The 20,920-nt window shown below is 58.2% G+C and overlaps 2 protein-coding genes across 10 annotated transcripts in view; both read left to right on the top strand.

The window, feature by feature from the left end:
• The window catches only part of USP48 (ubiquitin specific peptidase 48), a 30,452-nt gene extending 19,214 nt beyond the window's left edge, over positions 1-11,238 (top strand). For 3 of the 7 annotated variants that reach the window (XM_074924696.1, XM_074924699.1, XM_074924695.1), the window contains 12 exons: positions 899-1,023; positions 1,186-1,308; positions 3,169-3,230; positions 3,751-3,861; positions 4,504-4,634; positions 4,871-4,977; positions 7,005-7,109; positions 8,014-8,169; positions 8,386-8,511; positions 8,925-8,973; positions 9,214-9,240; positions 9,355-11,238. In XM_074924696.1, coding sequence (XP_074780797.1) covers positions 899-1,023; positions 1,186-1,308; positions 3,169-3,230; positions 3,751-3,861; positions 4,504-4,634; positions 4,871-4,977; positions 7,005-7,109; positions 8,014-8,169; positions 8,386-8,511; positions 8,925-8,973; positions 9,214-9,240; positions 9,355-9,377 — 1,145 coding nt within the window. In that variant the 3' untranslated portion in view covers positions 9,378-11,238. Of the gene's footprint in view, positions 1-898; positions 1,024-1,185; positions 1,309-3,168; positions 3,231-3,750; positions 3,862-4,503; positions 4,635-4,870; positions 4,978-7,004; positions 7,110-8,013; positions 8,170-8,385; positions 8,512-8,924; positions 8,974-9,213; positions 9,242-9,354 lie in introns of those variants that run through there. The other 4 variants (XR_012635003.1, XM_074924697.1, XM_074924698.1 and 1 more) reach the window with 4 other exon arrangements.
• A 696-nt stretch (positions 11,239-11,934) lies between these two features.
• RAP1GAP (RAP1 GTPase activating protein) lies at positions 11,935-20,920 on the top strand. Of its 3 annotated transcripts, none has more exons than XM_074924693.1 (23): positions 11,935-12,064; positions 13,186-13,345; positions 13,429-13,476; positions 13,595-13,633; positions 13,720-13,905; positions 14,469-14,563; positions 14,642-14,720; positions 14,801-14,854; positions 14,960-15,043; positions 15,132-15,232; positions 15,308-15,437; positions 16,030-16,185; positions 16,255-16,326; positions 16,402-16,488; positions 17,021-17,158; positions 17,275-17,400; positions 17,795-17,863; positions 17,983-18,092; positions 18,182-18,256; positions 19,917-20,010; positions 20,085-20,166; positions 20,252-20,319; positions 20,408-20,920. In XM_074924693.1, exons 3-23 carry the CDS (start codon positions 13,438-13,440, stop codon positions 20,414-20,416), a joined length of 1,893 nt encoding a protein of 630 aa, XP_074780794.1. In that variant the 5' UTR covers positions 11,935-12,064; positions 13,186-13,345; positions 13,429-13,437; the 3' UTR covers positions 20,417-20,920. The 3 variants fall into 3 exon arrangements, with proteins under 3 accessions (XP_074780794.1, XP_074780793.1, XP_074780795.1); XM_074924692.1 differs by having other exon boundaries at positions 17,275-17,418; XM_074924694.1 differs by lacking the exon at positions 17,275-17,400.

Below are 20,920 nucleotides of genomic sequence, written 5' to 3'. Positions count from 1 at the left end.
TGTCTCGCAGTGAGATGTGCTGGTGTTTTTCCCCTTGGCCATTATCACCCCTGCCAGCGGGTGGCTGGTCAGATCCCCGAGCCCTTGTCTTCCCCCCTTTTCCCAGGCTCCCAAGGAGCTCGTGTCGCCATGTGGGGTCCAAATGCATAAGCATAACCTCTCCGCTGTGGCTGCTGCTAAAACAACAAATGCCTTGCAACTAAACCCTTCTTCGGGGTTTTTTGGGGTTTTTTTTTGAGCTGCTTGAGCATCAGGATAAATAATACAGCAGGCAAGATGTCTGTGGGACAGCTGGTAAATCTTGCTTCAGATGTTCACACCTCAGTCATTCCCTGGAGCAGATCTAGAGCACAGAATCTGTCCTTCCCATATTTTTGAGGTGCTTAGAGACGGCACGCAAAGCCATCTGAGGTTATCCAGCCCTAACTTTGTTTTTCAAGGGTGTGGAAAGCACTCGACTCCTGTTTCATTGGACTTGGAATTAGTCATTGGTAAATGGAGTCACCATAAAAATGTAGCTATGGATAACTAAGATCAGAAAACAGCAGCCCTGTGCCCTCTTCAGCTCGTCCTTGCTTTTCTGAGCATCTCTTGGTCACCACTTGTATTTGATCAGCTGCTTGGGTTCATGAGCTTGGAAATCGAAAGGACATTTATAGGAATTAAAGTAATTGGTGGTTTGTTTTTTTTTTCCTGTCTAAACAGGGAAATGATAAAGAAGTTGAAGGTTACTTTGTGTATTAGTTGCGCTCTTTTTTGCTGACATGGTGCTGGCTGATAAGTGCATGGATACCTTCCCCCCTGTTTATACTCCGTAATCTCTTCAATCTAGTTAGGGCTGCAAAACCTCACTGAAGGCATCAAGAGCAAAGCCCTTCCCTTGGCTCTCTCTCTGCAGGTGACCTGTGCATCTCCGAAAACGAACGGAGGGTGGTTTCAAAGGAAGCCTGGGAGAAACTCAAGCAATATTTTCCAAAGGCCCCTGAATTCCCAAATAACAAAGAGTGCTGTTCCCAGTGCAAGGTATTTGAATGCCAAATGACGTTACCCTTTTGTTGACTGTAAATACGTGGTCATGTTTCTGGTTTTCTTTTTAAGGTGACCCAGTGTAGCAGGGGGAGGTAATGTCACCTTCTAATAGCAGCTAGGAACTGAAGCTGTGGTGTAATTAACTGTTTCATGCAGATTTTGGAGCGCGAAGGGGAGGAAAACGAAGCTCTGCATAAGATGATGGCCAGCGAGCAGAAAACTTCTCTCCAGAACCTGTTTCATGATAAATGCAGACCTTGCCTGGGCAGCTGGCCTCAGGTATGGGAAGAAGGGCAACCGGGACAAGGTAGCAGGTCTTGAGGGAGGTTTTTATTAGGTTTTATCCCTCTCCCTAAGAAATTTTATTTCTCCTGCAAGAGAGGCGACCCAATAATCATTCCCTCGGTCCAGGCGAGACGGTGCCTGCGCCGGGAAGCCTGTGCCAGCGGCACTTACACGTGTGTTGTGCCGAGGTGTGATTTCCCCCGATTAGCTGTGCTGGCACAAAGCCCTGCTAAAGATACACGAGAGTGGCTCGTGTGCCAACATAGCTGTCGCTGGCCCACTGTCAGCTTGATAAGCAGCAACAATATTGCTGCTGTGGTTACATCTGCCCCTAGAAGGACCGAAGAAGGGCTTTCCACCGCCCTCCGTTTGCCTTCACGGCAGGACAAAATTTTGCTGCTAGTAGGACAAAATTCACCTGTGCTCCAGCATCCTACATCCCGAGAGCTTCAGGGGGAGCTTCCCTACATGCTGAAGCCCTGCAAATAGGAGCGATGATCATGCAAGACCTCTTGTACCAGCTTCTCCCCGGTACGAGCATGCAGCTCTCCAAGACTTTTTCTGGGGCTTGAAGGCGGCTCAAAAGAAATGGCACAAGCTGTTGGCTCCACGCCTTGGCTCCTGGACGTCTCGCAGCGCTGATTAATGATTGACTCTTCGATCCTGCCAAGCTGCTTTGGCAGGTGTCTGCCTCGGTTGCTGCTACGTGTGAGGGCAGCTTGCCACTCTCGGGTGCCTTCTCCAGCCGTGGATAAATATTGAGGTCACCGCGGATCCCTTTCTCGGAACCGGGGAGTCCCAAAAGGGTTTAAATGGGAAACGCTCTGTGCTGAGCTGGAGAGCTGCCAGGTATTGCCAGCTACCAGCAGTATTTAAGGGCAGTATCCCGTTGGGTCTGCTTTTGTAGCTGGAGTAGGTGATAGAAAGCTGGAGCTCATCACTGAGTCAGCTTGTAATGGAGGGTCTTTCCAGGGAATGTCCTCCACCCTTTGAATTTCCTAACAGAGCATGATAAAAAAAGAGCTGAAGACCTCTCCCTCAAGCTTTGTGAGTTTTCCTGATCCAAGACAGTTGAAGTTCTGGGGAAAAAAATAAGCGCCGCAGTTTAATCTGGAGGAGATGAAAGGAGATTTAAAAAGCAATATATATATATATATATATATATAAATTCCTCAGGTATTCTGAATTTTCTTGCGTAAAGGTGGAGCAAGCCCTTAAATCTGTGTTCAGGACGGTGATGAGGATAAGTGAGCACGGAAGTTATTTTGTCACCCAGCCCTTAGTATCTCAGTGATTTCTTGTCCAGGAGCAGACTGTCTCATGGTAAATCACTCAGGACAGGAAAACGGTGGTTTGTCCTAAAACCGCTGCCTTGTGAGGGTGCGTGGCCATGGTTTTGAATCCGTGCTGCTGCCAAAAGGAGAAACTTCTGGATTTTCATGGGTGAAGCAAATAAGGCAGGTTGGGGTGGTCTCACCCCACACCCACTGGGGTGCAGAGACAAATCTGCTTTAGACCCCAGGTACTCAGTGAGAGAAAACACAGTGCTGGGGAGTCCGTAGGTGCTCCAGGGGCATTGAGCGTTTCCTGCTGTGAATTACAGATAATTGGATCTAAAGCTAAACTAACTTCGTAATAAACACGAGATTAGTAATGTAAGTGCTTAGTACTTGATCCCGAATTATTTTACTTGGCTTTCCCAGCGCGCTTGGATGGAGTTGTCATGGCAAAAACACTGAGGTCTCAAAAGAGAATGAGCACTGCAGAAAAACTGAACAGTCATTGCTTCTCTATTGTTGGATTAATTAAAAAAGATCCTTTTTTTTTTTTTTCCCTTCTCTTTTTCACCTCCAGGAGACAGATGAGCTGTATATTGTTTCGCAGTTCTTTGTAGAAGAATGGAGGAAATTTGTCAGGTAACTTGGCTTGAGGTTTTTGGTGCTTTTTATTCCTTCTTTTGGGGGTTGTAGATAATGATTTTGCTTTTGAATCCCGGCGTGGTGTGTAGTTACCTGCTGTTTGCCTTTGTGGAAACAAGGAAGCTGATTTTTACAGGGCTCGTATCAGTTGTAATACATTGTAAGAAACTGAATTTCCTTGTTTACCATGTCTTAACCAGATGGTTGGATTAGATAGTAACCTGATTAGTTTTTTCATCTGTCTGGAGCTGTATCCTAGGCAAAGGTCACTGCTCAGTCCTGTTTCTACGGGCTGCTGGTGGTAGGAGATGGAAATCTTTGCTAGATAGGAGAGTAATTTTGCAGCGTGCAGGAACGCAGATCTGATTTCCTCATCGGCAGTAGTTTTTAATATTCCCTGTTGGAATGTCTCCTGTACACATTCACCTGTGATTTCTCCTTGGCTGCCTGCAAGAGTTGTGGGTTTTGTGAAATAACCTGACCAAGCTTTGCAGACCTCTTTCCTTTGCCCGCGCAGGAGGCCGACGCGATGCAGCCCCGTGTCCTCGGTAGGAAACAGCGCTCTTCTCTGCCCCCACGGGGGCCTCATGTTCACCTACGCTTCCATGACCAAAGAAGATTCCAAACTGTGAGTTTCTTCTCTTCACGTGTCTGCCAGGTGCCTTTGTCTCTCATGAGCTTTGGGGAAACGTTCCCGGAGGCTCGCTGAGCTGCAGCAAGAAGAGGAGCAAATGCTTTCCCTTGAGCAGAATTAACAGATGCGCTTTCTTGAGCCCACCTTAGCCTTCGTGCAAGGCAAGATCTAAATCGTTGAAGGATGCTGGGTCAGGAAAGAAAAAAAAGAGAGCTTACTTCAGCTTGGCTAGTTCCTAACAATAAACTACCCTGAATTTGACCGGGGCATAGAAACATCCGCCTTCCTTACAATTTGCTTTCTGGGAGACTTGCCCCCGGAGCGCTGGGTGCTGGGCTGGAGTTCATGCTCTGTAGCGTTGGTTCTGCAGTGATGCAGAACTAAAAGTAGTAGATCTTCCACTCCTCTCCAAATCCATCCTCCCTCCGGCATGACCGGAGCAGTACAGTGTCATTAATAACACGCTACTCTTGCCCTGTTATCTTGGGCGTACAGGCCCTCCCGTGTCGCTGGAGTTAGGGATTGATTTTGCAGCTTTTCTGTCATTAACAGACCGAAAAGAAAAGGCAAAGCTGTTCAGGAGCTCAGGGCTTGGCTTTTCCATGTCATAAAGCACGTTCTTGTTCCTTTGCACAGTATAGCTCTAATATGGCCCAACGAGTGGGAGAGGATTCAAAAACTCTTCGTCGTGGATCATGTCATCAAAATTACCCGAACCCAAGCTGCCGGAGCGGACCCCGAGAGCACACTTTACACCTCTGAGCCCCGTAAGTGAACTTTTTGCCACTGTCTTTGTCCTATTCTTTTGCTAATTGCTGCAGACTCCCTGGGAAATGGCTCTTTTTCAGGTAAAGGGTCAGATCCAGGGGGATCAGTGGTAAACAGCAGCTTGGCAGAGGCCCCTGGTTATGCGATCCCCTCCGGGTTAGCGGTGAGAGGCTTTGGGCAGGTGTAACCGAGGAGCTGAAGCAATTAAATGCATTTTCCCTTTGTGCCTCCCCAGAACTCTGTCCAGAATGCAGAGAAGGGCTGTTATGCCAACAGCAGCGGGACTTGCGTGAGTACACCCAAGCAACCATCTACATCCATAAAGTGGTGGATAATAAAAAGGTATGGGCTCTCTCCCTCGGTCTTTACTCATCCTGGCTTCGTTTCATTTAAGGGAGCCTGCACCGAGTACCCAAATAATGGCCCAAACACAACGGCTGTCACAGCCTGTCACATCCCCGCAGGGCTGGGACGTGCTGCTGGGGCTGCTGGGTGGCCTGTGGTGGTCATTGTGGGCAAAAAGCACCAGCTCTGTGGCTTGGGGAAGCTGTCCCTTCTCCTCAAGGCTTCCTTTTGCCAAACAGATCCTTTGTGTTACTGGGTATCTTCACAAATGTTCCCAGCTTTGATTATTTTAGGTAATGTTGTAACCATTTCTGTCTTCATAATGTGTTACCAGGCTCTACCTATTCTTCTCTTCCTCCAGTATTTGTCATTTCCTTTCCTGGTTGCAAAAGTGACAGAAATAAGCTCCTAACCTCCATGCTGAAATAGCAGTGGACTTAGAGATGGTTTTCAGGATCCCTTATGAGGCTGTGAATTACGTCTCTGCTTTACTGGTGTCTTAAGGGATCAGTGTCAGGTCTAGAATTGGCTTTACAGGTACCCAAAAGCTGGTTACAGTAAGCCTTCCTCCTTAGGCCTCGTTTTATGCTTTAAGGAAGAAACAGAGGCTCGTTCGCAAGCTCAGATAAAGACGTTCCCCTCACCTTCCCAGCGTGGGGTTTGGGGTTTTTTGCCTCTTATTGATTTTCCACCTCCCTGGCAATCGAAGGGAGGGACTGGAGCCTGTAGAACCGCAGGGCGCCAGAGGCTGGAGGGGTTTCTGCCTTGGTTGTGAGACATAAAACACGCAGCACGGTCTTGAGCCATCAGCGATGGGTTTTCAGCCTGTCTCGAGGCTGAATCCCAAGGCTGTATCTTGGCTCTGGTGCAGAGGAGGGTTGTTGTTTGGTTGGTGGTGTTTTTTTTTTTTTTCTGGTGCTGGACAGGACCGTGCTCACATGTGGGGCTGGCAAAAAACAGGCAGCTATTCTTTGCTGAGCAGCTGGAGTTAGAAAGAGGGGGCGAGAGCTTGCCTGCAAGCTCCCTCATTAACAGGGCGGCCTCGGCGCGATGCGAAGCAGCGATAATGCCCCGCCAGCAGTGCGGATTGCGGACGGCAGCACTCCAAGCCACTGCTTTCTTCCCTGCTGCTTTGGATTTGCAAAATGTCGGGGAGTATTTCCCATCCCATCACCCCTGCTCTTCCTCCCTCTGCAACCCCCAGCTCCCTCCTTCGGCTGACGCTGCGAGAGGGGGAAGCCACGGCCGTGTAAAATCGGCGTAGGGCGGCACTGCTGGAATCCGGAGGGCTCTGGGGAGGCTGCGGTTGGTGCTGGATGTTCGGGAGCTGAAATGGCATTGTTAATTGCAAATACATTGATGGAGAAACGAGTTCTCAGGCATCCAGGATGGAGAGCGTGCCAGTCTCCTGGGCTCCTGCAAACCCCAGCTCCAGCCAAAGCTAGCTGTGAATTCACGTCCGGCAGCTCCATGCCTCCTGGAGTGACTTACACAGAACTGAACATCATTTTTATTTATCCGTTTGTGTAAATTATTTAGATTTCATTTACTTACAGCCTCCAGACCCATAAATAATGGTGCTGAGTGCCTCTGTCAGTCTGCTGCAGGGATGGATAAGTGTCTAATTTACAGATAATATTCCTTTCTCCGTGTTAGAGCTTTTGTAATACACTTAGATGAACCAGAGAAGCAGCCAGCTAATGGGAAAGAAATCAGTGCAGGCCCCTGGAGACTTTCCCTTTGCCTAGAGAGGAGGACAGGTCCTGAGCTACAGGAAGCACCTGCAATTCAGTAGAGAAGATTGTTCTCCTGAGCCGAATCCCCCCATGGCTCCATGCAGCTGGGGAGGAGGGGGAGGAGAGTTTGCAGAGCACGTGGAACAGATCCCTGGGTTATTCCTGCTCTGCCTCGGTTCGTTGGATCGAGGTGACATCCTGGGGGTCTCTGCAAGCTGTTTGCCATGATGTGACAGTCTGGGTTGATGCTGTTGGCTTAGTTACGGAGAATGATTTTTGTGACTTCAGGTAATGAAGGATGCTGCTCCGGAGCTGAACGTGAGCAGCTCAGAAGCTGAAGAGGAGAGGGAGGAAAACAAGCCAGAGGGGGAGCAAGACCCAGATTTTAACCAGGTAGAGATCAAAAATACCACCAGGTCCCTTGGTTTTGCATCATCCTCTTGAGTCAGCATGATGGGATAGCCCTCCTCCTCTGTGTACTGCTAAAATCAGGTGTCTTAAATTGTCATTTTAATGGTTGTACCACCCCATCGCTTTGTTTTTGGAGAGGTCAGATACTGACCCTCTCGTATGCTTGGCTGATAATCCACCCCAGGCCAGTGTTAGAAGCAGGAACTGAAGTTTCAGGGTGAGTCCTTTGGTCCTACTGACCCTTGCACGCGGTGGTTTGCTTTCACAGAATCATTCAGGTTGGCAAAGACCTTCGGGATCATCGAGTCCAACCCTCAGCCAGACTCTACAAAGTTCTCCCCTACCCCACATCCCCCACAGCTCATCCAAACAGCCCTTAAACACACCCAGGGATGGGGACTCCCCCCTCCCTGGGCAGCCTGTTCCACTCTCTGACCACTCTTTCTGGGAAACATTTTTCCTCATGTCCAGTCTGACCCTCCCCTGTCACAGTTTCCAGCCGTTCCCTCTTGTTCTGTCACTAATTCCCTGTGGGCAGAGCCCAGCCCCAGCCTCTCTGCAATGTCCTGTCAGGAGCTGCAGAGAGGGATGAGGGCTCCCCTCAGCCTCCTCCTCCTCACACTGAACACTCCCAGCTCCTTCACTGGCTCCTCACAGGATTGATTCTCCAGCCCTTCCCCAGCCTCGTTGCCCTCCTCTGCCCTCGCTCCAGCCCCTCGAGATCTCTCTCGGATTGAGGTGCCCAAAACTTCGAAGGGGCTTCTCAGCACTTCATGCCTTCCCTCGCATGACCCATGCACCCGAAACGCAGTCCGGGGTACAGGGGAGGTTGTCTTTTTCCACTAATCCCAAACTTGGGCCCTTGATTTTTGCCTCTTGTTTCTAGACCAACGGTGGCGCGAAGCGCCAGAAAGTCTCACACCAGAGCTTCATCAGTTACCAAAAGCAAGGCATCAGGCGAAGCACCCGGCACCGGAAGGTCAGAGGGGAGAAGGCACTGCTTGTTTCCGCTAATCAGACGCTGAAAGAGCTGAAAATACAGGTAAGGTGGTTTTCCTCCAAGGAATGAGTTGTCTCGAGTAAGAAAACACAGAATTAGGAGCATGTGGCTGGGAGGGGATGGAGGGAAAGAGTATAAAAATCCCACGTGGCATCGAGAGGCGCGTGTTGCTCTTCTAAACGTGGTATTTTTGTGTAGCTTGGCGGTATGTTTTTTTCCCTCCGCACAAAATCAGCGTGTCTCATTCTGTTGGCACAGATCATGCATGCATTTTCAGTTGCTCCCTTCGACCAGAATTTGTCGATCGACGGGAAGATACTGAGCGATGACACCGCAACGCTCGGCAGCCTGGGAGTCATCCCCGAGTCTGTCATTTTATTAAAGGTAACGTGAGAGTGTGGCTGCTAAAATCAAGTCAAAGCAGAGAGTCGAAGTGATTTTTGTACCACCAAAGAGAAACAACGTCGTGGTGTGTGTGAAAACCGCTGTGCAGAGGACGTGCCCACCCGTGACTGCTCCATGGCCTAATTTAATGAGTTCTGCTTGGAGGAGGAAAATCCTCCTTTTTCTTTTTTAAAGAGCATTTATTAACTGTCCTTTTCTGCCCAGCTGTGTGCGTACCACCCCAAAATACAGCTAAATTAGAGAGCGAGTCCTCTCCTCTTGTTCCCAGACACTGTTTGAGAAGGAGACCTGTTCCCCGCTGCCTTCCCGAGCAGCACCATGAACTGCTCAGGCTGTGAAGTCCCAAACGAGGTTGTTTGCTCGTTAATCCCCCGCTCTGCTCTGTTTCCCAGGCTGATGAACCACTTGCAGATTACGCAGCGATGGACGACGTTATGCAAGGTGAGGTGGGGGGGTGGCCCGGAAGGTTCAGGGGTTCAAGGAAGGTGTCTCACTACTGTGATTGTGGGAGACGCTTTGGTGGCCAAGGATTGTGTTGGATTTGGGTTGTGAAGGTAGCAAATAGAGATTTTTTGAAGGTTTCTTGTCGTGGTGAATGGGAGATTCAGTGGTGCATCACCACTAAGACCAGAGATCCTTTTAGAAACTTCTAACACCCTGCCTTTTTCTTTCCATCCCCAGTTTGTATGCCTGAAGAAGGATTTAAAGGTGAGTCTGGGTGTTTTTGTTTTTTTTTTTTCCTCCCCTTTATGTAAGCCCATGTTAACTTAATCTCCATCCCATAAGCGTCATCATCTTCTGGTGGTTGTTTTTTCTCCTCAGGGACGGGTTTACTTGGACACTGATGGTTTTTCTAAACGCTGGCAACAGAGGAGCAACCGGAAGGGAAGAGGATTTTGACGTGGTAGGGCATTAAAAGTTAAAAAAGGTGGATACAGGACTGAACACTTTGACTCTTCCAGAAGGCAGAAACCCATCCTGAAATGACTGCACCCCTCCTTCCCCACCCACCCCCCAAAAATGCCTTATGTCAAAGCAGATTGCACTGAAGGACATCCTGCCTTCAAGAGAGCGTTCCCGATTTTATATTTAATAAAGCCACAGGAAGGTTGGAAAGTTTAGCAGCAGTAAAGAGCGTATTGTGTTTACAGGCAAGGGAGACGGAGGCATTCTCGTGTATTCCCTGACTCGAATCCCACACCACGCTCGTCTGTCCGGCAAGGGGTTGTAATCCAGTAGATCAAAAACATCTTGATCTGTTCTCGAGTAACTCTTAGGTGTAACCTGCTTACAGATAATCCTGTCTTTGATCCACTATTACTCTTTCAGTACAGCATGGAAGTAAAGAAATTGTTACTTGTGAGGAATGTCTAGCTCTTTCAAAAAAAAAAAAGAAAAAAAAAAAAAAAGAAAAAAAAACCCACCAAAAAAAAAAAAATCATCTATTTAACCCAAAATGTAAGCTGTGGTCTGCCTCCGGAAGCCTTCCATCGCGGGGGGGACAGGGAGCTGTCTCCCTCGCCCCCCCCGCCGGCTTTTCAGCCGCTTGCCTTCACTTCCAAACGTTTGATGATCTTTCAGTAACCACCTGGTCTTTGTCAACTGTGTTTTTTAGAAACGTGGGGTATTTTAATGACTTTTGATAACATCTTTTCCTCCAGTCTTGGGACTGCCAGGAGCGCTCGGGCCCATGGCTTGGGGGGAGCCTGAAACGGAGATGGCGAAGGGGGCGCGGGTGGGTGCTGTGTTTCCCGTGGGAAGAGGCTTTTTTTCACCTCTATTCTCCTCCTTTTTCAGGAATGCACTAATAATTACTTTTTTTTTTTTCTTTTTTACATCTGTAGCCCTCAGAAAGGATCTCTCTCCGTTGCCTATTAATAGCAGGAAATTATGTGCCACTTCCAGACTTTAAAAAAAGGGCACTGTCCTCTTTCTTTTCAGCCTTTTAACTTGTTTCCGTGGCAAAATGTTGATGCGGAGAGTCCAGTTGCTGCCACATCAGCTTTATTTTTTAAAGGATTTCAGGAGTTTGGGGCTGTGAGAAGACAGGATTGGGGGAACACACACACCCCCCCCCCATCCCAACAACCCCGGTAGCATTTATTTTAAATGTTATCTTTTATCTGAAGAATTACAGCTGTTCTCTGCCGAGCGTGGGGCCTCCGCATCCTCCTCCGTCCCTGGTGGGTTTTGGGGCGAAGCAGCCAGCATTTGGGGGACCGTGGAGCTCTTAAAAAATAGTTTTGGGGAGCAATTTGGACCCGCGTATTCTTTCCCAAGGTAAAGACAGCGACAGGAATTCAGTGCGTGGAAGCTGCTCCATCCTCTGGGAGCAGGCAGGAGGTTTTATTCTCAGACTGAAGCACTCGCTTGTGTACATATTTCCTGGAAATTCCTTTTTTTTTTTTTTTCCTTTGTCGATTTGCTGTTAATTTTTTTTAATGTTACCAAAACAACAACAACAAAAAAAATCTCTTCCTTGAGCTTATACTGTTGCAAAATTGAAGTCTCTAAACTCAGCGGGGAAGGAATGAGGGAGGGCCGGGGGGGTGGTTCTGAGAAGTGATGTACGGCCGCATCCCTGTATCCCGCGGAGCCGCAGGTACAAGATGTGATCAAAGGCCCAGTTACCGTTTTTGTCTGTTATTTGCAAACATTATTGGATTAAAATTGTCATTTGAGCTGTGGAAGCCTTATTAAAGCGCATACACGTGGTCGCTCTGGTCTTTTAACACCTCGCCTAAAGGAAAGTGTGTGTGGGGGGGGGTTTATTCCTCCAGCCCAGCCTAAAAGCGGGGAGGGGAGGGAGCGGGACCCACGCCAACCTTGGCCCGCTGGAGGGTTTTTCTCGAGGAGAAATTGGCGCCCGCCGCCTGGGCCGAGGCAGCTGCAGGGCCGCTTTTGGTGTCCCCGTGTCACGTCGTGCCCTGTCCCCCCGCTGGCACGTCATCCGGGCGGCCCTATCCCTGGGGGGGTGCCGGGGGGGGGCTGCGTGGCCCCGGCTTGGTGCCAGCACCCCCCCCACCCCCCCCCCCCTCGCTCCTTCCGCCCTGGCACCCGCAGCGGGGAGCCGGTGCCCCGCGATTCTGGAGGGCCCCGGAGCGGGGGTGTCCCCCGGCCCCCCTCCGTGCCCCGGAGGGAGGTGGGTGCTGGGGGGGAGCCCCATGGGGCGGGGATGGGGGGGACCTGGGTGCTGGGGAGCGGGGGGGGCGCCCTGGGGGACGACACCAGGGATGGAGGGGGGGTTCCCAGGCTGGGGGTGACGCCGTCCCCAGCGCCAGGGTCAGTTCCCCAGGCCGGACCCCGGTGGCCGGTTCCGGCGGCGTTTTCCCGGTGCCGTTTGGCGGCCGTCGGTTGGCCGGGGCCGGTTCCCGGTTCCGGTGCCGGTTCCCGGTGCCGGCCGCCCCCGGAGGGGCCGCCCCGCCCCGCCGCACGTGACGCGGCGCGGTGGCTGCGAGCGGCGGGGCCCCGCTCCGCTCCGCTCCGGTACCGGCCCCGCTCCGGTACCGGCCCCGGCCCCGCCGCCCCTCCGGTAAGTGCCGCGCCGCGGGCACCGGGAAACGGGGTCCCCCCCCGAGACACCCCCGCACCCCCAGTGTGTCGTGTCTCCCCCCCCCCCGCCCCGCCGCAGCACCGTCCCCCGGTGACCTTCAGCTGATGCCGGTACCGGCAGCGCGGGGGGGGAGTGGGGGGGCGGGGGGGGACACCCGGGAAGGGCGGGGGGGGACAAGCCCCCCCCATGTACCCCCCCACCTGCCCTTCCCCAATATATCTCCCCCATGAATTGCCCCCCCCTAAACCTGCCCCCCCTATATCTCCCACATTAATTACCCCTCCTCAATCTGCACCACCCCCCCCAAACCTGCCCCCCCCCCGGCTACCCCCAAAAATCTCCCCCCCTCTTCAGCCTCCCCCATCCTGGCCCCATCACCCACCCCCCTCCCCGTGCCCCCCCCTCAGCCCAGTCCCCTCAATCCGCCCCCCATGTACCCCCTAACCCCAACCGCCCCCCCCAAAGCCTTGCCCCACATTTAGGTCATAGCCCCCCCCCCCGCTGTGTGCGTCCCCCCCCCTCCCCGGCACTGCCTCCCTCGCCTTGGGTGTTGGGGGGGGCGATGAGGGACACACACACCCCCCCCCCAGGAGCCCCCCCAGCCCCACTGCCCGGTGGGGGTCACGCTGCGGCCCACGGGTGCACGGGGATGGGGCGCGTTTACTCCAGGGGGGCGTTTGCACCAGGGTGATGTTTACACCAGGGTGGTGTTTGCACCAGGGTGGTGTTTGCACCAGGGTGGCGTTTGCACGAGCGTTCGTGTTTGCACGAGGGTCGCCCACGGCCGGGGTGTGTTTTTTACACGGCGGGGGGTGGGGACCCGTTTACACCACGCCGGGATTTACACCGGGGCCGGTGTCGCCGTGTCCCCCCGTCCCGCGCGGTGCTCGGCGCTGTCCGTGGTGCTGCCCCGCGCGGCGCCTCCTCCCGCCCGCAGAGGGCGCCCTTCGGGGGGGGAGGGGGTGTGAGGGGGTGCGATGAATGGAGGGGGGGGGGGGCCTCAGTAGCCGGGCACCCCCATGTGGTGACCCGACACCCGCTGCTTCTGGCCCGCTGGCTCCTCACAACCACCAAGGTGGTGCTTGGCTTCCTGCCATCAGTAGGCTTCAGGGGTAACGCCACTACCCGAGCAGCCAGGCGTCACGGCCAGGGGCTGTTGGGGAGCCCTCGTCACCCCCAGAAAGCGCCATGGACCCCCCTGGACCTCCCCGCACCACCTAGACTTGTTTCCAGCCACCCCCTCAGTCACCCCACCCTGAGGTAAGCCTCCATGGGTGCTCCCCGCCCCAGGGTGCCCATCCGAAGGCAGGGCGACAGGCACCCACAGCCCCCATCTCCCGCAGGGCAGCAGGATGGCCCAGCAGCGCCACACCGTCCCCCCACCGCTCAAGGTAGGCGGCGCTGGGGTGGGGGCACCCAACCAGCACCCATGGGTGCTAGCGTGACCTCCACCCGCCCCAGCACCCATGGGTGCTAGCGTGGCCTTCCCCCTCCCCCGTTGTCTTGCAGACAGAGGAGGACTACATCCCCTACCCCAGCGTGCACGAGGTAGAGCGCCCGCTCCCCGCCAGGGATGGGTGCAAGGGCAGGAGGGCAGGGGGGTGCCAGAGCACCCACCTCGGCTGTGGGTGCAGGTGCTGGGCCGGGAGGGGCCGTTCCCCCTCATCCTCCTGCCGCAGTTTGGGGGTTACTGGATCGAGGGCACCAACCACCAGCTGAGCGGGGCACCCGAGTCCCCCCCCACCCCGGCACCCGGCACCCGCGCAAGGCTCGAGGGCAACCACACGGCCAAGCTCTACCGCAAGCACTTCCTGGGCAAGGTGAGGCCCCGTGGGTGCTCGGGGTGGGTGGGTTCCCCATGGGGGTGGTCATGGTCATGGAGACCTCATAAACACGGGTGCTCCTGCATATGGGTGCTCATGGAGGAGGGTGCGGGTATCTATGGGCACGGGAGCTCTATGGGTATGGGTGCCCCGTGACATGGGTGCTTGTACGTATGGGTGCTCACGGAGGTGGGTGTGGGTATCTGTGGATGTGGGAGCCCCGTGGCATGGGTGCTCATGGACATGGGTGCCCTACAGCATGGGTGCTCATGGACATGGGTTGCTCATGGGTGTGGGTATCTGTGGGCATGGGTGCTCAGGGACATGGGTGCCCCATGGGGATGGGTGCTCAGGCTTATGGGTGCTCAAGGACCTGGGTGCCCCATGGCATGGGTGCTTGTAGACATGTGTGTCCACGGACAGTGTGTAGGATGGGTCGCCCATGGGCACGGGTGCTCATGGATGTTGGCACTCGTGGGGGTGGGTGCCCCGTGGTACGGGTGCCTGCCAGCGTGAGCACCCATTGGCGCGGCCATGGGTGCTTAGCCCCCTCCCCACAGGAGCACTTCAACTACTACTCCCTGGACCCGGCACTGGGCCACCTCGTCTTCTCCCTCAAGTACGACGAGCAGGAGCACCTCCACCTGCTGCTGCGGTGAGCAGGGTGCCAGGGGGCACCCATGGGTGCTGGCTGAGGGTAGGGGTCCGCCCTGACCTCTGCCTCGCCCCGCAGCACCCGTACCCGCACCCTGCATGACGTGGTGCCCATCTCCTGCCTGGCCGAGTTCCCCAACGTGGTGCAGATGGCCAAGGTGGGTGCAACACCTCCAGCAGCACCCATGGGTGCCCCCTCACCCTGAGCCACCCATCGCATCACCCATCCTTCCCGCAGCTGGTGTGCGAGGACGTCAATGTGGATCGCTTCTACCCCGTGCTCTATCCCAAGGTGAACGGGGGGGGTGGGGGGAGGTGGCAGCCACGGGCACCCATGGGTGGGGGACACCCCGGGGTGTGCCCGCCACCCAACCTCCGTCCCCTCCCGACCCCGCAGGCGTCCCGCCTCATCCTCGCCTTTGACGAGCACGTGCTCAGCAACCACTTCAAATTTGGGGTCATCTACCAAAAACTGGGGCAGGTATGGGGTGGGGTGGGAGGGGTGAGGGTGGGTGGGTGGGGTGGGGGATCCCAGCTGGGTGCTGGCACCCATCCCCACCCCACCGCAGACCTCCGAGGAGGAGCTTTTCGGCACCACGGAGGAGAGCCCGGCGTTCACCGAATTTCTCGACGTCCTGGGTCAACGGGTGCAGCTGCGGGACTTCAAGGGGTAGGTGAGGGGGTGCTGGGGGGGGCACCCATGGACCCCCCCAGGTTCAGGGTGCCTGTCTCCCCACCCACCCAGGTTTCGGGGGGGTCTGGATGTGACCCACGGGCAGACAGGCAGCGAGTCCGTCTACTGCCACTTCCGCGACAAAGAGATCATGTTCCACGTCTCCACCAAGCTGCCCTACACCGAGGGGGACGCCCAGCAGGTGGGGCACCCATGGGTGCTGGGGGGGGAGGGATGGAGGGAGGTGAGGGGCAAGGGGCAAGGGGGAAACACATGGGTGCTTGGGGACAATGGGGGGGTGTAAGGGGGCCTGGGGCACCCCCGTGAGGTTTAAGAGCTGGTGGGGCACCTATGGGTGCTTTGGGGGTGTCTGTGGGGTGCAGGGGCTTCTGGAGCACCCATGGGTGCTGGGGAGGTGTCTATGAGGTGAAAAAGACCCAACAGCACCCATGGGTGCTGGGGGGCATCTGTGGGGTGCAGGGATCTGGCAAGGGCACCCATGGGTGCTGGGGTGTATCTATGGGATGCAGGGGGCTGTCAGGACACCCATGGGTGCTGGGGGGCATCTATGGGATACAGGGGGCTGGCAGACACCCATGGGTGCTGGGGGGCATCTGTGGGATACAGGGGGCTGGCAGACACCCGTGGGGTGTTGCCGATGGTATATAAAAGCTCCAGGAGCACCCTGGGTGCCCGTGGGCACCTCTGGGGCACAGGATCTGCCATTCCCTTTGCCCCCCTTGGTGTGACTGACACCCCCCACCCCCACCGTGTCCCCCTCTCTGTCCCCACAGCTGCAGCGGAAGCGTCACATCGGCAACGACATCGTGGCCGTCGTCTTCCAGGACGAGAACACCCCCTTCGTCCCCGACATGATCGCCTCCAACTTCCTCCACGCCTTCGTGGTGGTGCAGCTGGAGCAGGGCGGCCCCCAGGGGACCCTCTACAAGGTACCACAGGGTGCTGGGGGGGGGCAGCGGGGTGCCCCGTCACCTCTCCCACCTGCCCACCCGCCGCAGGTCTCCGTCACCGCCCGTGACGACGTGCCCTTCTTCGGCCCGCCGCTGCCCGACCCTGCCGTCTTCAGGAAGGTGAGCACCCATGGGTGCTGCTGGGGGGGTGTCCTTGGGTGGCACCCACCCAGGGTCACCCTTCGCCCTCCGCAGGGCCCCGAGTTCCAGGAGTTTCTGCTGACGAAGCTCATCAACGCCGAGTACGCCTGCTACAAGGCCGAGAAGTTCGCCAAGCTGGAGGTGGGTGCAAATGTGGGTGCTGGGTGCTGAGCACGGCGTTGCTGAGGGTGCTGGGCATCTGGGGGGGTGGGGGGGTGCCTGCGAGGGGGCTGGGCATGCGGGTGCTGGGCACAATGGTGCTGTGGATGTGGGTGCTGTGCCGGTAGGTGGGAGCCATGCATGCCGTGGGTGCTGCGCATGTGCCGGGGCCGTGCGTGCGGGGACACACATGTGGGTGCTGTGTGTGTGTGGGTGCTGTGCAGGTGGGTGCTGCGCGTGTGGGTGCCATGCACATGGGTGCTGTTGCTGCTGTGGGTGCTGTGCACGATGTGGGTGCACACACGTGGGTGCTGTGGGTGCTGGGTGTGTGGGTGCTGTGCACGCCGGGGGGGTGTCGCGTGGGCTGGGGGTGCGGTGGGTTAGGGGGTGTCCGTGTGTCCCCAGCAGCAAGGGCAGGAGGGCGCCTTGGGGAAGGGGGTGTCGCGGGGGGGTGTCGCGGGGGGGTGTCGCGGGGGTGTCGCGGGGGGGCCGGTGCAGCGCTGCGGGTGCGCAGGAGCGGACGCGGGCGGCGCTGCTGGAGACGCTGCACGAGGAGCTGCAGGCGCGCAGCCAGGCCATGCTGGGGCTCGGCCCCGACGACGAGCGCCCCGACAACGGCGCCGCCGCCCCGGGCTTCTTCGAGTCCTTCAAGGTGGGGCACGGGGGGGGCTCCTGCCCCCCCCACACCCCCTCCCTATAAAAACCACCGGGGGCGGGGGCGCCCGGCGGTACCGGGCGCTGCTGACGGGGCGCGGGGGGGCCTTGCAGCGGGCGCTGCGGGGCCGCAGCCCCTCCCTGGAGGCCGTGGGGCTGGGACCCCGCCGGGCCCCCCCAACGCCCCCCCCCAACGCCGCCAACGCCGCCGCCGCCGCCGCCGCCGGACCCCCCGAGGGCGCCCCGGGGGCCGCCTGCGTGAGTGCCCCGCCCCTGGACACGCCCCCGCCGCGTTGGCCACGCCCCCCCCGCCCCGCCAGCCCGCCCGCGGGCGCCCGGCTGAGGCCACGCCCACATGCGGGAAGCCACGCCCTCACAGGGAAAAACGCGCGCCTAAAGCGCTCTGGCCCCGCCCGTTCCCCTCAAGCCACACCCTCAAGCCGCCTCGCGCGAGCTCGAAAGCCACGCCCCAGTCGCTAACCCCCGCCCCATCCGCGGAGGCCCCGCCCCCACTCCCGCCCCTCCCCGGCGCCCCGTTCACCCGCGCGGCCCCGCCCCTCCCGCTGGCCCCGCCCCTCCCGTGCCGCCGGTGCCCCGGTGCCCCCCGGGGCCGGTGACGCGGTGCCGCCCCCAGTCGCTGCTGGTGCCCGGGAGCCGGCGGGGACGCCGCGGCAGCGCCATCGGGCTGGGCTCGGTGGAAGAGGTGGGTACCCCGGCACGGACCCCGCCCGGTGTCCCCTCCCGGTGTCTGTGTCTGTGTCCCCACCCCGCCCCGCGGTGTCCGTCCCCCCGCCCCGGTTCCCGGCTAACGGCGACCCGCAGGCGCTGCTGGTGCCCGGGAAGAGCCCGTCGCGGCGGCGGCCCGGCCCGCTCGGCTCCCGCCGCTCCAGCGCCATCGGCATCGAGAGCATCCAGGAGGCGCCGGCCGGCAGGTGAGCGCCGGTACCGGGACGCGGGGCTGGCAGCGGCCGGGGTCCCCTCCCGGTGTCACCTCACCGCCCGCTGCCTCCCCCCCACCCAGGGACGGCCCCGCCGCCGCCCCCGAGGGCGCCTGCTCTGCACACAGCTCCCCCGAGAGCCGCCGGCACCCCGACAGGTCCCGCACCGGGATGGGGGCACGGGCATGGGGTGACACGGGGACTGGGATGGGGCAGCGCAAGGACCGGGTGCCACTGGGATATGGTGGCGCCGGGATGGGGTGGCACTGGGATGCGGTGGGCCAGGGTGGCAGTGGGATGGGATGACACAGGGACGAGGGCACTGGGATGGGGTGGCAAGGGGACAGGGTGACATCGGGGTGACACAGGGACTGGAGGGCTCTGGGATGGGGCAGCGCAAGGATGGGGTGGCACTGGGACATGGTGGCACTGGGATGTAATAGACCAGGGTGACACTGGAATGGGGTGGCACCAAGATGGGGTGACACTGGGGTGACGCAGGGACTGGAGGGCACTGGGATGGGGTGGCAGTGGGATGGAGTGACATCGGGGTGACACAGACTGGAGGGCACTGGGATGGGGCAGCGCCAAGACAGAGTGTCACTGGGACATGGTGGTACCAGGATGGGATAGCACTGGGATGGGGTGACATAGGGACTGGAGAGCACTGGGATGGGGTGGCAAGGGGACAGGGTGACATTGGGACATGGTGGCACCAGGATAGGGTGTCACAGGGACGCAGTGGACCAGGGTGGCACTGGGATGGGGTGACACAGGGACTGGAAGGCACTGGAATGGGGAAGCACACAGATGGGGTGGCACTGGGACAGGGTGACACTGGAGTGGGATGACACTGGGACAAGGTGGCACCAGAATGGATGTCACAGGGCAGCAGGGGGCCAGGACAGCACAGGGATGGGGTGTCACAGGGACAAGGTGTCAGGGGGGGTGGGGTGGCACAGGGATGGGGTGGCACTTGGGTGGCCTGGGCACAAGGTGGCTTGGGGTTAGGGTGGCATGGAGGGGGGGTGACACAGAGGGGGGTGGCATGGGGACAGAGTGACACTGGGATGCAATAGGCCAGGGTGACACTGGGATGGGGTGGCACCAGGATGGGGTGACTTTGTGGTGACACAGGGACTGGAGGGCACTGGGATGGGGCAGTGCAAAGACTGGGTGGCACTGGGACATGGTGGCACTGAGATGGGGTGGCACTGGGATGCAATGGGCCAGGGTGGCAGTGGGATGGGGTGGTGACAAGGGACGTGGGGTGGGATGGCATGGGGCTGGGACATCAAAGGGACGGATGGTGTGGGGACAGGGTGGCACGGGGATGAGGTGACACGGGGATGGGACATCCCAGGGGCGGGAGGGTGTGGGGACAAGGTGGCACAGGGATGAGGTAACATGGAAGTGGGACATCCCAGGGATGGGATGGCATGGGGACAGGTGACATGAGGATGGGACATCCCAGGGATGGGATGGCACGGGGACAGTGTGGCATCGGGATGGGGTGGGACAGAGATGGAACATCCTAGGGACAGGCTGGCACGGGGATGGGGTGACACAGGAATGGGACATCCCAGGGACAGGATGGTGTGGGGACAAGGTGGCACAGGGATGGGGTGGCACAGGGATGGAATATCCCAGGAATGGGATGGCATGGGGACAGGGTGACACGGAGATGGGACATCCCAGGGGCGGGATGGCGTGGGGACAGCGCATCCCGGGGACAGCGCGGCATCGCGGTGGGCCATGGTGGCGGCCACATGGCGCGGTGCCAGCCTGTCCCCGGCTTTGGGGACTGTCCCCTGGCAGGGCCGAGAAGCCGGAGCCGCCGGATTTCTCCCGCTCCTCCTCCAGCGCCAGCAGCTTCGGCAGCGCCACCGAGGAGCCCAGCGAGCCGGGCAGGGTACCAGGGTGCCAAGGGGGGGCGGCTGGGGGCAGGGGGGCAGCACCCCTTTGACCCCCCCCTTTGCACCTTAGGAGAGCCGCTCGCCCTCGGGGACCCACCACGACGCCTTCACCGACACCCCCTGGCCGGACGACCCCCCCGGTATCCCCCCAGGTAGCCCATCACCGGGGTGTCAGGCCACCGTGGGGCTGCGGGACCCCCCTGGGGTGCTCATGGCCCCCCGTCTGTTTGCCCCCAGGCCGCCGCCCCCCCGAGCCCCCCTGCCCTGAGATCAAAATCCAGTTGGAGCGGCCCCCCCCTAACCCGGTGAGGCTGTGTCCCCCCCCCCTCCCCAGCGCACCCCAATAGGGGGGCACCCATATTGGGGTGCACCCACTGATTTCCCTCCGCACAGGGCTCGTAGTCACCCCCCCCCCAACCCTGGGGGGGGAACAGTCGGCACCGCTTCGCCTTCCCCCCCTCCCCCCCCCAACCCCGTGTGCCACCCCCGTGCCAGGAGCTGAAGCCATCGTCCCCGGTGCAAGATTTGGGGGGACCCCACCCTCAAAAATGGAGGTGTGTCCCCCCCGACAATCTCCGTCCCCCAAATACCCCTTGGGGGGGTGATGGGCCACGAAGGGCCCCCCACTGCCCCATGACCCCGATGCCACACGGAGGGGGCTCCCCCACACTGAAGAGTGGGTCCACCCGGAGCATCAACCCCGCCCTAAACAAAAGGGGGGGCTCAAATCCAGGGTAAACCCAAACTGGGGCTCCCCCCGCCCCCTTCCCCTTTTATTTTAAGGGAAAAAAGCTACGGAATGGGTTGGATGCTGCAAATGGGGGGAGGGATGGATTATTTTTTTCAAGCCCCCCCCAAATGGTGTTTGTGTTTCCCATGAGGTCCTGTATAAAATAAAGGTTTATT

The sequence above is a fragment of the Athene noctua genome, chromosome 22 (genome assembly GCF_965140245.1).
Source record: "Athene noctua chromosome 22, bAthNoc1.hap1.1, whole genome shotgun sequence".
In the NCBI taxonomy this organism is placed as follows: Eukaryota; Metazoa; Chordata; class Aves; order Strigiformes; family Strigidae; genus Athene; species Athene noctua.
Note: the sequence above shows the minus strand (reverse complement) of the source record. Positions and strands in the feature narration are given on the sequence as shown.